Source organism: Oreochromis niloticus, linkage group LG15 (genome assembly GCF_001858045.2).
Source record: "Oreochromis niloticus isolate F11D_XX linkage group LG15, O_niloticus_UMD_NMBU, whole genome shotgun sequence".
NCBI lineage: Eukaryota > Metazoa > Chordata > Actinopteri > Cichliformes > Cichlidae > Oreochromis > Oreochromis niloticus.
This window is the reverse complement of record NC_031980.2, coordinates 37,039,248-37,056,785: the sequence shown is the minus strand read 5'-3', so window position 1 is coordinate 37,056,785 and position 17,538 is coordinate 37,039,248. Positions and strand designations below refer to the sequence as shown.

The 17,538-nt window shown below is 38.9% G+C and overlaps 1 protein-coding gene across 4 annotated transcripts; it reads left to right on the top strand.

Annotated features, from left to right (window-relative positions):
- The first annotated feature begins 9,293 nt into the window (after positions 1 to 9,293).
- LOC100698425 (afadin- and alpha-actinin-binding protein) lies at positions 9,294 to 15,971 on the top strand. 4 transcript variants are annotated; one of them, XM_005457330.4, is made up of 14 exons: positions 9,294 to 9,427; positions 10,775 to 10,889; positions 11,101 to 11,252; positions 11,488 to 11,691; positions 11,872 to 11,982; positions 12,119 to 12,254; positions 12,388 to 12,463; positions 13,070 to 13,250; positions 13,349 to 13,499; positions 13,811 to 13,947; positions 14,227 to 14,397; positions 14,521 to 14,638; positions 14,834 to 14,969; positions 15,074 to 15,971. In XM_005457330.4, the coding sequence occupies exons 2-14, from the start codon at positions 10,871 to 10,873 to the stop codon at positions 15,207 to 15,209; spliced, it is 1,728 nt and encodes a 575-aa protein (XP_005457387.2). In that variant the 5' UTR covers positions 9,294 to 9,427; positions 10,775 to 10,870; the 3' UTR covers positions 15,210 to 15,971. The 4 variants fall into 4 exon arrangements, with proteins under 4 accessions (XP_005457387.2, XP_005457386.2, XP_005457384.2 ...); XM_005457329.4 differs by having other exon boundaries at positions 14,224 to 14,397; positions 14,837 to 14,969; positions 15,074 to 15,969; XM_005457327.4 differs by having other exon boundaries at positions 14,224 to 14,397; positions 15,074 to 15,968.
- Positions 15,972 to 17,538: the final 1,567 nt, after the last annotated feature.

The window sequence follows — 17,538 nt, the reverse complement described above, 5'->3', positions numbered from 1 at the left end:
AGTAATGCGTCCGAGCATCTGTCATGAACGTGAGTGCCACAAACTGCTCGTGTATCAAATCAGGGTCCACAACTGACACAACAATATGTGACGCACATCATGACAATGCTGTTTCATTATCTGTTTAATTAACTGCAAATGTATTTCATATATTTATATTACTGACAGAATCATTTAAGGTCAGTTCACACACACACACACACACACACACACACACACACACACACACAACCCCGTTCAGCTATCTTAGTGAGGACCCTCATTGACATAATGGTTTCCCTAGCCCCTTACCCTAACCCTAACCATTAAAAATGAATGCCTAACCCTTACCCTAAACCTAACCATAACCTAATTGTAACCCTGACACTAAAACCACGTTTTGAGCCTCAAAAATGGCTTTAAATGCCTTCAAAAATGTGAGGACCGGGTTGTGTGTCCTTACAAGTGACTGCTGGTTCTCACAAGTATAGTAGAATGCAGATTTCGGTCCTCACAAAGATAGCTAGACAAGAACACACACACACACACACACACACACACACACACACACACACACAGATATTTGCATTGTTAACTTCCTTTATAACCAAGAGAAATATCATCTTCTTGAGTCTTACTTAACAGCCTCCCCAGGATTCATCTGAAAATATTTGGTACTTAAATGCACATGTGGTGCTTCTCTTCACTTTCTAATGACTGACTTATTGTGAGTGTACAGTTATGAATGGCTTAAACTGCAAGACTGGAAGCATTGTACTGATAAAGCACATAATTCTCTTTGACTCTCTCTCAGCTGGCACACCCAGAATATGCTTTGTGTAAAAACCTTTTAGATTCCTTTTCAAAGCATCATAACTTTATCTAATGTTGCAGCTCTGGTGGAAGAATGAATGAATGAATGAATGAATCCATCTGTCTGCATACTTGAACAACTAGTGTAGAGGAGTGAAAGCACATTTTTGGAGAAGCACTTCTGCAATTCAGTGTGCCCACTGAATGTCTGACAGTGGTAAAAAAATAGTGACTCACGCTGTAACCAAAGCAGGGAGGATGACTCAGAAAAACTGGGCTTCAAAGGTAAAGCACCACAAGCAAAACTACTAAAAAGCGTTGCTTATTTTACGCCGGTGTTGTGGACCGGTGTAACGTCGTGTAACAAGAATTTCAGAGCTGATGACATTTTACATTTATTTCTACTGACAAAATGCAGCTCTTAAAAAATGCACACGTGCTCACAGAGACATGCAACAATGTGAGAACATGTTTTCATTTGCTCAGGCATGTCGCCTAACAGCCTACTCACTGCATATTTGTACCAAATTAGAAGCTGGGATACTTTGATTGTATCACCTAGTGAGTCATGGGATTAGTTTTTAATATTCTGGGAATTTTTTTTTATATTTGATTAGAAAATAAACCTATACATCCATGCCCCTTTAAGTAGTTGCTGCAGGTTTGGCAGCTCCACATCCATGATGTGAATCTCCTGTTCTACCACATCATAAAGGTGCTCTGCTGGATTGAGAACTGGTGACTGTGGAGGCCGTTTAAGTGTCATGTTCAAGAAACCAGTCTGAGGTTATCTCCGCTTTGTTGCATGGCTTATTATCCTGAAGGAGGCAGTTATGAAAAGATGGGCACACTGTGGTCGTACAGGGATGGACACGGTCAGCAACAATTCCCAGGTGTGGTGTTAAAATGACGTTCACTTGGTCCAAAGGGCTCTAAAGTGCACTAAGAAGTATCGGCTACACCATCATACTGCCACCATCAGCCTGAACCATTGAAACAAAACTGAAAGATCAAGGTTTTCATGTTGTTTATGCTAAATTCTGACCCCACCATCTGAATGTTGCAGCTGAAATCAAGTCTCATCAGACAAGGCGGGATTTCCCGACCTTCTGTGGTGAGCCTGTGTGACATGGAGTCCAACATTCCTGTTCTTATCTGACAGGAGTGGCACCCGGTGTGATCTTTTGCTGCTGCAGCACATATGCTTTATTTGCATTATTTGCTGCTGCCTTCCTATCATCTCATACCAGTCTGGTTTCCTCCTCTGGCCTCTGGCAAGAAAGCATTTTCACCCGGAAAACTGCCTCTCACTGGACATTTTATCAGTTTTGGGATAATCTCTGTATACCCTAGAGACGGTGTGGGAAAATCCCAACAACCACGCAGTATTCAGAGTCACTTAAATCACCTTTCTTCCTCGTTCTGGTGGATTTCAGCAGAAACCTTTGACACTGACGACATCTTTAAATGCCTTGATTTGCTATCATGTGATTTGCTGATTAGATATTTGCATTCGTGAGCAGTTAAAGAGGAACACTTAACAAAGTAGGGAGTGAGTGTAATTTTAATATCTATCACAGTTTTATTAAATGTTTATCCAGCAGTTTTTACAGCAAAAACACATTACATGCAGATTTATGTAAAGATTCTGTCTGTTACATGAAAAACAAATGATTTTGTCTGAACATGCGGATGTACTAGACGTGCAGTGTGTTTCATTCACTGCTAGAAAACTACATTTACTCAACCACTGTATTTAAGTACAGTTTTGAAGCGTTTGTGTTTACGCCACTTGTATTTTCACTTTACTGCAATTAGTTGCTTGATGTTTTGTAACCTATTGATACAAAATATAGTACAGAAATAAGTTATGATGCATTTATATACAGCTGGGCCATGTTAGATCGCAGTGGAAAAACTCTCTGGGCGCAAAGTAGCTATATGTGGTAATATGATACACATCCATCATCCTCTTCTCCTTCTTCCCAATCTTCATCAGTGTCAAGGTGGCCTTGGGCTTCCAGTCACCCCATTCAGCGATGGCTTCATCCTAACCATGGTGGTCAAGCTGTGCACTCCACATGCAAACACACAGACACACAGACAAATGCAGATGACTCATGTGTTGATGTTTATCTTTTCTTTTCCTTCCTGCAGTGGCTGCAGTACCAGAAACAGAAGATGTTTTGGACTGAAAGCATCAACTACAAGATCATAATATTTGGTAAAAATGTCTCAAAGATGCAATTTACACATACACATGCATTTCCACAGAAAACATAACTCACTGGAAACTCAACAGTTTAACTTTCCTTTGAGAATTTTATTTACGAAAGCATAAAGAGAACAAAGTGTGAAATAATAGACCTTGATTGATCATTTGCATAGTGAGTTTTTATTCATATTGATGATGAGTGACTTTTGTCTTTTAATAAGAGCATTTTTCATCCATGCACACTAGAGTCCTCTCAGGATTTGGAGATCACGTCAATGTAAAAGCAGCAGGGGTTAACACTTCCTTCAAACAAGGCTTCATACAGCCTGATATATAGTGAGATGTTTTCTTTGTCTTCTTCTTAAATTTTAGATAAAAACCAGTGAATCAGAAACATTCACTAACATTAAAGGACTGTTGCAGACTGTAGCAGCAATCTGCTTAAGTATAACCAGCAATACAGCAGCATTATAGTCAATCCTGACATTTAAATTTATTTCTTTAAAGGTCATTAATTATTTTCAATCTATTCCTGGCAAAAACCTGTCTGATTGGTCCCTCTTCATTATACAAACATACTGTATGACAGCTATTGTTGAGCTCGTCTTCTATATTCACTGTTTAAGTAAAAAACCTTCTTGTCTTGCAGAGACAGAAGAACAGCAGCTCTTATAAACATCCACAATAAACATTTTATTATGTCTAGCAGAAAAGAATCAAAAGAAGTCATGTGACCCACCAGCGCAAGATAAAAGAAGAAGATTCAAAAAATGCTGACATAACTGATGTCATTTTATTTTGGCCAAGTAACTGGACCAGTCCCAGTGCATGCATGTTCATGCACTGTGTGCTTCCATGGAGGTCCAAAATGTGTGGATAATTAATGCACTGTCCCAGTGGAAGCCTGGCTTATGTCCTGCTGAGTGACGATGTCCTTATCAACTCTGGCTTTAAGTGGGAAAAACTCGCGTTTTCAATCTACTTTTTACATTGAAGTGCAAGTGCTTTGAACAACAACAACAACAACAACAACAACAACAACAATAATAATAAAGATTAATAGTAATAATAATAATCATGTACTAGCCAGTTTTTGTGTTGATTTTTAAAAAAAATCTACAAATGCCTACAGATACAGGTCTATACTACATAGTGGAAATGATCCATGAACTAATTTTTGCTATAAGAAATATTAGAAATGTATGTCAGTCATTAAAATCAGTAAATACTCAGAGACTTTAAAGAGTCAATATTTTGAATGACAAGGGAACAAACCTTCCTTTCAAAATTTCCTCATCTTACCATCATGAAATGCTAGCTAGAAGCCATTTTTGTGTTTGTTTGGGTGTGTTGCTAACTTTGGTTAGAAGGAAATGTGCAAAACTCAAAATCTCAGCTCATCTCATACTGATTTCTCAGTAATGCTAGTACCGCTATGGCCTTTCCCCTGCAGGCCTTTGTTTGTCACCCGTAGGATGTCCAGCACAAAATGTTTCATGAGACACTTGAAACTGTGTAACAGATAACAATATGTCATTATAAATCACACGGTGAGTCATGATTATACAGGCAAAACACACAATTTGTGTTACAGTAGTCACAGTTACTCACCATACGGCTTAACACTTAGCCCTCATAGGAGTCATAGCACTGCACACCCACACCCAACAACAGCAGCATCGTCCTACCTCACTGAACCCTTGTGCTTTTCTCTGTTCGGCCTCAGATTGTGGACTCTGTGCCTACAGAAAGGAGAAATTTGACAACCTCAAATACGAAACTCCAGAGGTCCTGCCGGCAAGCAGCTCCACAACATCAGCAGCAGATGTGTATCGGTGCTTTAGAGAGACACACTATAAGCAGTTAGTGGTAGTTAAAGCAGCAAAATTGGATTATTGTAGTATTTGGATCATGCAGTTACTGAGTATAGTTAAGCTGGAGACTTAGACTTAGGTACTGAATGTGTCTGCAGTGAAAAATCATGTTCTCTGTTCTCCTTTTTTGCGCCTTTTCTGCAGCAGCTCCATGACTGTAGTTGTGATTGCAGCTTGTTCTGACCTCATTTCAGCAAGTATGACAGCCCTCTAGATTACAACCTTCAGCATCCTTTTGATCTTTGTTTTGTGACCAGCAGGACCAGGCTGAGGGACTGAGGATGTGGCGTCCCCCCCTCCCGCCGCCTGAACTCAAAGCAGAAGACAGATAATAACTGTCGTAGTCCCCAAACACTATTTTGAGGTCTGTAACATGTGCAAATATAGCTGGGAATATATGATTTTTGTACAAACAAAGCAGCTGGTAATTTTAAAGTCATGTGAAATGTTTTCACGGTGCTCTATGCTGTCCTGTGAAAAACTAACTCTACCCTGAGTGTTTGCACAGGAATTAAGAGGGTGGGTAGCAGCTTTCTGCTGATAATCAAATACACTCGACTAATTGATTATCAGCAAGTGTGAGCACCCTTATAAAAGCAGAGATTCTGACAGTTTTCTAGTTTGGAGCATTGCGGTGTGTTGACACAGTGTCACAGTCTTCCCAGAAAATTCTCCCCAAGGTCAGACCATGCAGTGCTCAAACCCAAGAGCTACATCTGAGACTCTTCGGGCTCCGGTTATGTTAAACGGAAAAGTTCATGACAGTACATTTAGAAAAAGACTGCACAAGTATGACTTGCTTGAAAGGGTTCACACAAGAAAGCCTCTTCTCTCTCAAAAGAACATTGCAGCATGGCCTGTGTTTGCAAGTTTCATCCAAACAACCCCCAACACTTCTGGAACAATGTCCTTTGGATGGACAAGACCAAAGGGAGATGTTTGGCCTTAATGCACAGTGCAACATTGGGCCAAAATATAACAAAGCAGATCAGCAGAAATACTTCATTCCAGCTGTTAAGCATGGTGGTGGAGGGGTGATGATTTGGGCTGATTTTGCAGCTGCTGGATCTGGACACTGAGGTCTTTGATCCCATCATGAACTCCTCTGTATGCCAAAGTATTCCAGAGTCAAATGTGAGGCTATCTGTCCAATAGCTAAAGGCTAAAAATGGCTGAAAGTGGGTCATGAAAGAGGACAATAGACAGCAGCAAATCTAAAACAGAACCACTGAAAACCAAACTGAAATGTTGTTGCTGAACCTTAAGAGAGCTCTGCATAAACAAGTACCCCCAAATCTAACTGAACTAAAGCAGCACTGTGTAGAAAAATGGGCCAAAATTCCTCTGCAGTGATGTGAGAGACTCGTAAAGTCATACAGAAAACAATTGCTTCATGTTATGGCTCCTAAAAGTGCTTCTAAAAGTTATTTAACTATGGAGTTTAGTTGTTCAGATGATTGCACAGTGTCCTATGAAAACGTTCTTTTTCACATGACTATATGTTTTTGTAAACTATAAGTTCTGATTTGTTATAAGTCACTCAGTGTTTTCTTCTCTGTAAAACCTGAGCAGCTCAGGGTGTTGGTCACAACGAAGCCCAGGTAATGCTACAAAGCATGTAAAGAAGATGCCTGAAAAGATGAACCCTACAAAGTCAGCTCTGTGAACAATGATCAATCTGGTAAAAAGCAAGTTAAATTTGAAATAATTATAGACTGCTATCTTTAAGAAATCTGGGTTTTTGTGAGTTTTTATGAGCTTTTATGAGGATAGTGAGAAGAGAACACACTAATATATGGGCCAGCAGAACTTATATTCATATAATAGGTGGTTAAGAACAGTAAACTATTGTATTACTACTACTTTGCATTTCGAATGTGCACATTTCACAGTGAAGCATATGAACAAAAAAACCAACACTTGAACTGGGACTTAAGGATGTAGTCAAATGTACTCACTGCCATCTGGTGGAACATAAGAGACAGTTATTGCTCCAAAGACAGAGCGAAAGCACCGTCAGCTGTGAAATCTTTGTGCAGGTATGCTACCAAAGCTGATGGCACTGTGTCCCACAACATAGGACACAGTGCTGTTTACTTCAGCTTTGTGTCCACTGAGCTTTGTTTCCTAGTGGATATTATTTAATTTGAAAAATATTACGTCTGAAAGATTTATTATCTAAAGGGTAATTTATCAAGTTGCTGTCAGAGACTGTCTAATTGTTAGTGGAGCTGTTCCTGTATTTCCTCCTAGCCAGACATGGCAGTCTCTGGGGTCCTTGAAGAAAGTGGCATCAATCATGCTGGAGAGGAGAGATTGCCAGTATGGCCTTGGATCTCGAGCGCATCTGGCCCACAGTTCAGATCAATCCTGACACACAGATGAAGATCCCTCAATCCGCTCCTGTGGTCCTCTTAAGCACATCTATCATCCTTTTAACAGTTAGTCTCACCACACAAACTACTGTGCACCATGTCGTAAATCAGACTGTTCATACAAATAATCGGATGTACAGATAAAAAATAATATAAAGACTGTAATTAAGCCACGAGAACAAACGTCAGCTGTCTTTTTACCTAAACACAGTGTTTGCCAGTGGTTAGTTTATTGGGATCCAGTCACCCTGCACATACGTGAAGTCTGATCAGGACTCATAGCACTTCTTTTTCAACTTTTACTTGCGTGTCATTTCAGTGGGGAAATATATTTACAAACACTCCAGAAGGGGGCGATCTTCACTGGCAGCATCGTTGCTGCAGTGATTGGATCTTTTGTGGCATCTTAATGAACAAAGAGGATCCCCAGAGTCACCCAAGTTAAACCTAATTATGGTGGTATTTCTTGCATACCATGACATTTGATCTTTTATGTATTTTGAAGGGAAATGGATGCTATAATAACAGATAAGCCTCTCTCATGTTTGAAACTGACTGGAAAACACATTTATAAAGCCAGGGAAACTTCACTCCAAATATAAATGGGTGTAACAGATATTTGTACTAATTTCCCATTATCTTGTAAATTTCTGGCTTCTTTTCGCATGGTAACCTAAAACCTCTTTTTATGTGGGTGGTGCCAGTATGATTACCGGGGAGTGGTTAACATCTCGGTCCCGGGGGACAGGGCTGAAGAGCTGACATTGATGTCTTACTCAGATGGAGCCTCAGCTGCTGCTCTCTGCCATCAAATCCTAATGGCTTTATTTAAAATTCAAAGGGGAGACACGCTGCAATATGACTCTCTTCTCTCATTCAGCCACTCTCATTTTTTCTCTCTCAATACAAGAGGGAAAAGGTTCTGCATGAATCTTCTAGTCAGAACATTTGAAAGTTAGTGTGAAGTCAAAGTTGTGATAGTTTTGTATTCTCCAATAATTTTTATTTATTATTATTTTTTGACATTTTGACTTTTTTAAATTAGTTTCTGTGTTCAAAAAATATGATTATTATTTTTTAAATGATTAGCTTTTATTTTTGTCTAGAGGGCTTATGTCAGAGGTTAGATTTATGAAAATCAGTGCAGTTGTTATAATAAAAACACAGAACTTCTTGAAAGCAGTTGACTCACAGACTTGTAGACATCCAAAGTCTCAATAAACATGTGCATCAGTGCCTCATTGGGCATTATTAGTTGTAATAACACGGTTACCAAACCAACAAATACTAAAACTAAAGATATTTACTTTATATTTATATTTTATTTTATTTTAAAAGTCTATTTTTAAGTTTTAGTTTAGTTAGTTTAGTTATCAAAAAGGCCTTTTTCACCAGGTTACTATAGTTAACTAAAAAGCATTTTAGTTAGCTATAATAACCTTGGTCCTAATTTCAATGAGTGACTGATTGCTTCCTAAAACTGCTGCTACAACTGTGTGAAAATGCTGTGTCCTTGCAGGCTGTTTAGAGAACAAATGTGCAGATAGGGCAATAGGATGAACAAATATATCATTATTTAATTATTAATCAGGATTAACACTTAATCAAGATCTGGTATATCATATATTACAAAAATAGTGTCTGAACCAAACATAGCTTTTGTAATATAAGAATGTCTGTTTTGATCACTGTGACTATAATTTGGAGTATTAATTCTACTTTTCTTATAGACATTAAAGTTAATGTGAAGTGATAATTTTCTTTGTATGGTGGTGAATGCATCTGATTTCAGATGAATCCCACTATTCACGAAAATGTGCTCCTATATTAAATCTCCCTCTTATTGCTGAGCATTAAATTACTAAATAATAATGAAATAATGAAATAAATAATGAAAATATTTAAATGTGTTTTATATATATCACTAACATTGTGTATTATAATAAGTGTAAAAAATAAAATAAATACTTGCTGTTGAAAGCAGATAAAACGCTTTACAGCCAAGAGCCAATCACAATAAGCCATGTTTGGTTGCTAGACAACGAGTGGGCCAATTAGAGCTATGTTTGGAGTGCTACGGTGGCGTAGACTGTCATTAGGAACGACGGGGCTTAAGGAGACCGTCCGGTGCGAGCTGCTTTGGGGAAATACGTTTCAAATTGTATCGTAAGGTGAGTAAGTTTTGTTTCCTCATGATGTAAACATTTAAAACAGCAACTGTCGCGGCTGCCCAACTAGTTCGTCCGGCAGTGGTAGCCCTCCGGCTTCTGTTTTCACTGTTCTGAGGTGGTGGCGCTCCGTGGTCAGCGTTAGTTTAGCGCTGACGGCTGGTGATAACGTTTGCTTTAATATGCTTTATTTATTTATTTAATTTCATCGGCAAACCTAAAGCTAAAATAATGCGTAACTGGATGACACTTTACTTTCCTGGGATTTTTGAGTTTCCACTAAATTAGGAACACCGACTACGCAGTTATGGTGTAATAAATCCTTCATTCAAACGGCCAATAATCTTCATTTCCAATTTAATTAATTTTAGAGATGTTTTAAATTTAATATAGCTGCCAATTTTATAAAGGGATGTAGCTGAACTTTTAATCGTTATATGAAGGAAAGATTTACTACAGAGAGTTTTAGCTTCCACCCAGTAAACATAAACAGTGCGGCTTAGTTTAGTTTCTGCTGTGATCCCATCAAGTTCTCCTCATGTTTGGGGATGCGGTCTAAAACAATTATATATTATTTCACCACTACACTTTTAACAAATTCTGTCAGGACTCAGTTTGTGAATGGTGACTTAATGAGCTAAAGGTTAATACTTGTTGAGTAGTCTATATAAGCCGGGCCAGGCTCCTCAGGCTTTGTGGCTGAAGGCTTGCCATCTGTTTCTGCAGACTGATTAAGTGTCACTGAAACCAAAGGTAGGTCCCCTAAAAGTCACACTTCTCATTACAGATGCAGATAAGAGGGAAAAAGTATTTTTTAGGTCTCGCTCTGGTACAGTAGCTGATGTCTTGTGAAGCGCTGTAAAAGGATGTTGTATGTTTGAAGTAGTGTTAGTGCACACTGTTTATTTTGTTAGAAGCAAATATTTTCCTCACATAATTTTTTTCATTCATGTTTTTGAACGTGATTGCCTGCAGACAAACAAGCATGTTGTCTGTCTGGGATTAGTCTAATCAGCTGATAAGCACATTGAGATAAGATGATCTCCCGTGTCCCAAACAGTAACCTGTTAGATACTCAGCCTGCACTGACAATGGTTTGATAACAAAAGCTACATTGTTAGATTTGAAGCTAAACTTTTTAAATAAACACACTGTGGGGTAACTGCGAGTGCGCTGTATGTTTTCTGTGTAGCTTGTTGCCGCTAATAAATGAATAAATCAACCCTCTGAAATCTGTTGTCCTCAGACCGTGCTCTCTAGCTTCATGCCTACATCTCTCACCACTGCCTCCCAAATCCTTGTAATCCAGACAAGTTGAATGGCTGCTGTTAATCTGATTGTCTATTTCAGGAGCAGGCTGCGTAGGTGGATCCTGTGGCAAACTTTGCCTGTCCTGCAAATGCAGTAGATGATCCAGAGACAAAGCCTGAGGTCTGCACTGCAAACATGCCAGAGTCCTCCCTGGGTGAGTTTTGACGTCTTTAAAGGCCACTGAATATATATCACTGCAGTGTTGTACCTTCAGTTCTGAATGTCGACCTCAGCTTTGCAGTAAAGAATGCTTAATTGATAAATATGATTGATAAAAGCTATTCTTAGTGACACCTAATAAATGTATTGTTAGACACTGAATCAGCATGTACAATATTTAACAGGCTGCTTTCTTTCTCCACAAGTCAAGGACGGTCGCAGCAGCTCTGTTGAATATGGAGCATCCCCCTTGAGACAGTTTAGCCAATCATCACTGCTGCTGCACAGAAACTCCTACATGCTCGGTACCTTCTGCACAGAGCACAATGTGCAACAATGTCTGTCACACATCAATCAGGTTGGTACCCTTACACATGCTTAATTACCACAGCTGTCATTGATGTTAGGTTAATGAAATGTAAAGTGTACATAACTGCAGTCTCCTGGGTTTGTCTTGTACTTGTTTTTCTCTGCTAAAACAAATTAGCCTTTAAAGAAAATCTTTATTTGAATGCATGTTTTCAGGGACACAAGACAGAGATGAATTTATGTCAGTCCTCCTTCACACTTTTCCCTTTGCTCTGTCTTTAAAGGAAATATCTTCTCTTGGCCTCCCACCAGTTTGGACAGAGTCGGGCAACAGCTCAGAGCTGAATATTGTGGCTGTGCTAAATTGCATGTATGACCTGATTCAGCTGCACCGCCGGGGCCTCAGAACCCTTGAAAGCATGGAAGTGGAGCAGCTTAAATCTAGCAGCAATATCGATCACCTGCAGCTCACCATCACTCGTCTGAAGGTACGCTAGCTCACCTGAAAAACACAGGTGGCATTATCTGTTGGTGAATTGGCATTAGAGTTTTGTTTCTTCATTTTATTTATGAAAAAACAACTTTACATTGTGATGTGCATCCTTTTGTTAAGCTCTCCAAAACACTTCTGGTCTTTTACTGAGTCTCTGGCCATTGTATTTTTTTAGGAGCAGCTCGAACTCTCTAAAAGAGAAAACACGGGACTTCTTGAGAGAGAACGGCAGCTACAGCTGAAAGCGAAAAGTTTGCAGAGCTGTCTGAAGAATGAGAAAGAAGAGGTATTTTTATTAAGTGCTGCCACAGACAGTGTGAAACCAGTCTGTGGCTTTCATGGCCTTGTATGTGGGTTTCACCTCAGGAGAAAGGGGCCAATTTTATTAGAAGTCACAGTTTCTTTTATTCACAATCCCCTAGGTTCAAAAACTTCAGAACATTATTGCAAGCCGGGCCAGCCAGTACAATCATGAGATGAAAAGGAAGGAAAGAGAATTTAACAAACTGAAGGAACGACTGAATCAGCTGCTGGTTGACAAAAAGGAGAAGAAACAGGGTAAAATCCTCTCCTCTACATCATTCGTTGCATCAATAGTTAATTCAATGTCTTGTGTGTGAGAGGTGAAAATTCTTTCCTTTCGAGTCTCAGAATTTCTTCTTTTCCCACATTTGTTCTCCTGGCTCTTCAGCCATTGATGTATTAAACAACATTGGGAGAGCTGATGGGAAGAGAAGCCTTTGGAAAACTGAAAAGACAGAAGCAAAGTAAGTTCACTTCTTTTATATGTCAGTACAAATCTGGGTTTTGACTGCAAAGAGTCAATTTAAGTTACCAAGTTAAATTACTGACATCTAACTGTTAGTGTGAAGATGCTTTTATTTCTTGACAGTATTTATTGTATGTGTCAAAGTTAGAAAAGTTCAGTCTGCTACTGCCTTAGTCACATGATCCTAGAGCCTGGGGAAATGCATATTGTCCAACTAATTCTTGAATAGTTGCAAGTTTTTAAAATGGGTTGCAGTGGTGAGGCACAACTTCTACTCTGAGTCCTAAAATTCTCAGTTTCCAGTTTGTGTTGCACCTTTCACAGTTTGACTAGCACTCGGTGAGTAGTTGGCAAGTGTTTGGATGACAGCTACAGTAACCATGGCTATCTGCTAGTCACCAAATTAATCATAAGGTGGTCTTTGGTGTAAAGACCACCGCGTAAAGAGTGACTAACTCCTCTATGTTAGTCACTGTACTTTGGAGCCTCAAACAAGAAGCAGATTAGTGCCTTTGTCAGTTTTCTTTTTCACTCTAATGAACATTTTTGGCAGCATGAACCTCAAACATGGCTGCCACTAATCTTGGATGTTTCTCTTCATAAGGCATGAAGGGGAAATGTATAAGACTCTGCTGAGCGACTATGACGCTCGACAGAGAGAGCTCGTGCTGGAAAATGCAGAGCTGAGAAAAGTGTTGCAGCAGATGAAAAAAGACATGGTGTCCATTCTAAGTTCAAGAAAACCAGCTGTGAAAAGCGACAAACCTGAACACAGTGGCGTACAGGTAGTGTTTGATCACTTTTTGCATACTTTGTACTTTCCTTTCTAGTACTTTGTGCTACCAGCAGACTGAAAAATGTTTTTTTTATTTATTCACTCCAGGCCAGGTCGGAGGAGGAAGAGGAAGAGGTGTTCGATTCCAGTAAGGAAAGTGTAGAGCTTTATTGCGTTCATGCCCGGGAGAAACTGACCAACAGTATTCGCCTCCAGTGGAGAAGACTTAAGAGCCACGTCGAAAGACTGGACAGCCAAGGTAAAATACTGTGACATCAACGATTCCTCACTAATGCAAATAATTCTTTACATTATAAACTGAAGCCTCTGCTCTGATTGCTCAAAGAATTAAAAGTTCATGTTCACACATGGACCCGTTATTTTTTTGTCTGTTAAAATCAAGAAATGTTATGAGCTGATTGGAAGCTAAAGATAATGTGTGGTTTAAATATTTTATATACAGTGGCTCTGTCACTTGATGTTTGATGTTTACTTCTTGTTCCTTCTTGCTGAATTCAGTTTTTATAAGACACATTTAAATCTGATTAATTATTTGGGCTTTTTGCTTAGCATCCTTGGTTCAGATGGTGGAAAGCAAAGACACTGATGCCGTTCCACAAGAGACTCAGGAGGAAGAGATGGACAGACTAAAGCTGGAGATCCAGCAGTGCAAAGACTTTATTCAAACACAACAGCAGCTCCTACAGGTACGGATGAATTAGCCCTGAGGTTTTGTGGATTTAAAAGGTCAAGCTGATATTTGCACAGAGAGAGAAAGTGTCTTTAATCTTTATCGGTGTTTAGTGAAAGGTAATATGCGTTGACCAAAAACAGGATCAGAGATGTCTGCTACTTCTCACGTTACCCTGGAATGAACACCTGATTTCCTGTTGTTTGTGTTCTGGTTGAAACTGATTTTGTTCTATAAATAATCAATAAATTGTTGATTAATCAGGCCATCCACGTTCCTTTCTTTCCTACAGCAGCAGCTAAGCTCTCCATGTGATGAGGAAACCGCATCCCTGCTAAGCAATTGCTACATGCTTCAAGAGAAGGAGCGCCTCGGGGAGGAGTGGAAGACTCTGGAGGAGCAGAGGAAGATCTTTGAGAGGGAGAGGAAGAACTTTACAGAGGCAGCCATCAGACTGAGCCACGAGGTGATCAAAAACAAATATTAGTTTAGCTCTTATGCAAAGTTGTGTGCATATGACAGGTTACTGACTTCAGTTAAGATGTTTGAACTGTTTTTAAAACCTTTTTTTGTTTGGTTCATTTTGCAGAGGAAGGCCTTTGAGGAGGATCGAGCAACATGGCTCAAACACCAGTTTTTAAACTTGAGTCCATTTGCGGACTCAAAGAAAACCCCATTGTTAAAATCTAAAAGTGCCTTTTTGATATGTGAGTGTCTCAGTTTTCTATCAGTTTTCCTAAAATGAAGAGGAGCAGTTGCTTTAGATGGTTTGAAATAGTTACATAGTAACAGGAGTTGGAAAAATGAATAGATATCTAAATAGACTTATGTCTGTTTCTTTTTAAGTGATGCGTAATTTCCATCAATTCCAGCAGTCATTAAATCAGCCTTTTTTAATCCAGCAGCTGAAACAGAGGCTCCAGAAAAGCTCATCAAATGTCATTCAGACACAGCCTCCCCCACACCCAGATGTGTCCCGCTCGCGTCAGCTTCCACAGCTGACCTGTATCGCACGCTTTGCCTTATCCCAGAAAACAGGTGTGGTAGCTTTATGTGTACCACAATTTCTGAAATAGTAATAAGCATGACATAATGTACCTGCATGAACTTAATTTGAAGTTTTCCCCTCAATGTGATTGCAGCTCAGTGCAACCAAAGACAAACGGGGAACATGTGGAGGAATCGAGCATGTTTTGTGGAGATGTTTTCGTCCAGCACCAACAGTGGGAGCACAGCGAGGACCACACACCCTCACAGGAGAAGAACAGCTCCATCTGAAGCCAAAAAGTCCCATCACTTGAATCAGACTGATCGTTAATGTCCAGTGTTTATGTCTCACAAATGCATCTGATGGGTGGATGCCAAAGGCCCACAGATGAACTGTAAAATGATTAAACAGCTTAAGAAGGAAGGAGCATTAAGAGTGAAGTTCTGGCTTGCTGGATGGTTTCTTCTGTATTAATGTACTGCATATAGTATGTAGTTAGTTTATTTATTTATGGTACTGTAAATCATGAATTGGCATATCTTACATTTAGATGCTGCTGATTCAATGCAATATGTGACTGGGTAAATCAAGTATGCTGGCTCTCTATTGCTCGAGTGACAGCAGCATTTTTCCAGTAAATGTTGCTGTTAGGTTTATAACAGGTCGTATACCTGCTGCTTTTGAATAGGAAGAGTGTAACATCTTGAACAATTTACATATTATGTAGAAGATAGTGACTTTAAAGCTTTTTTTTTTATTGCCACTGTACATGTTTATTTACATTGCCACTCTGTACATTTCAGACATATCAGGCAGGGATTTACATTAAAGGCATAGTTTCATCCAACAATATTCATTATATCACAAAAATATGGAATGGAAATAACTGTTTGCATTGTTTAACAGTTCATTGTTTCAGCTGTTCAGTTCAGGAAACAAATGCTGTATAACACATATGTTTTGGAAAAACACATGCACTGAATACATGCTTCGGCAAAAGAAAATAAATTTTTATCTGTCGTGGAACATTGATGTTGATCTCATTACAGAGATGTGAAGGTTTTTTTTCTTTTTTCTTTCTCCTTCCCTTTATTCTTTCCTTCCTTTCCTTTCCCTTCCGAAATCAGGCAACAAAGTATATATCTCATTTACAGTGACAAATTTTTTTTTTCTTCTTTTCTCTCCTTCCCCCTCCTTCCCCTTCCCCTCCTTCCTCTCCCCTTCCTTTTTTACATAAAATATAATTACCATTATATAAACGATCATATATTTATGTCTGTACATATACATTTAGATGCCTAGATAGGTATATACAAAGGAGGGGAGAGAAGAAAAAAAAAACAAAACAAAACAAAAAACGTTTATTATTTAAGTATTTGACTGTAGCTACACCAAAAAGTGCCATTACTGGGTCTGGGGGGAGCTGTTTTTTAAAAATATCAGACAAAGTTTTAAATATTTTAGACCAGTAGATGGCAATATTAGGACATGTCCAAAACATATGTGACAATGAGGCAGGATTCTGGCCACATCGATCACATCTTGAGTCTGCTCCTGGAAACATCCTTGAAACCTTCAATTTAGACAGATGGAGCATATGTAGGACCTTAAATTGTAATAATCCGTGCCTGCAGCAGACGGAAGTGGAGTGAACCAGTTCTTGTGCCTTAGTCCATTGTTCTTCAGTGATGTTAATACCCAGTTCTTCATTCCAAGCGTTTCTCAAGTGGTCCAATGTTGTAGTACTGTCTATTTGCAAAAGTTGGTTATAGATCTTAGAAATAGCTCCTTTCTTTAGCGGGTTCATTAGGAACAGATCATCTGAAACTAGCTTTTGTGGTTCATTGGGAAAAGATGGAAATGTTTCTTTAATAAAATGACGTATTTGTAAATACTTGAAAAAATCTCTGTTTTCTATGGAAAAAATTTTCTGAAGTTGTTGAAACGAAGGAAAAAGGTTGTCAATAAACAAATCCTTGATTGTGTGTATCCCTTTGGAAGTCCGTAGCTGGAATGTTGATCCTGAGAGCAATGCTTGATTATGAATTAATGGTGTAGAGATTGAACATTGAAGCCAATGGAAATGCCTTCTAATTTGAGACCAAATTTTTAGTGAGTTAGATACTACCGAATTTTTATATTTATGTTTACTCATATCTGAGTTTGAATGAACCAACGATTTAAGAGTATTAGGGAAAAAAGTCATACTTTCCATCTGTTCCCAATCAGGTCTATTTTCCCCGCCCCAGAATGACATACCACGTATATTACAAGCCCAATAATAAAACTGAAAGCAAGGCAACCCCATCCCTCCTGTAATCTTAGATCTTTGGAGAAAAACCTTTTTTATTCTAGGTGTCTTCTTGTTCCAGATAAACTCAGAAATTAACTGATCTATTTTCTTAAAAAAAGTTTTTGTGATCAATATTGGGATACACTGAAACAAAAACAAAAATTTGGGTAAAGTGCTCATCCTAATGATATTTATTCGGCCAGCAAGTGAGATGGGCAGTTTAGACAGTCTTTCCAGGTTCTGTTCAGTTTGATGGTATAAATTAATAAAATTATGTTTGAAAAGGCCAGAGAATTCACGGGTTACAGTTATTCCAAGATATTTAA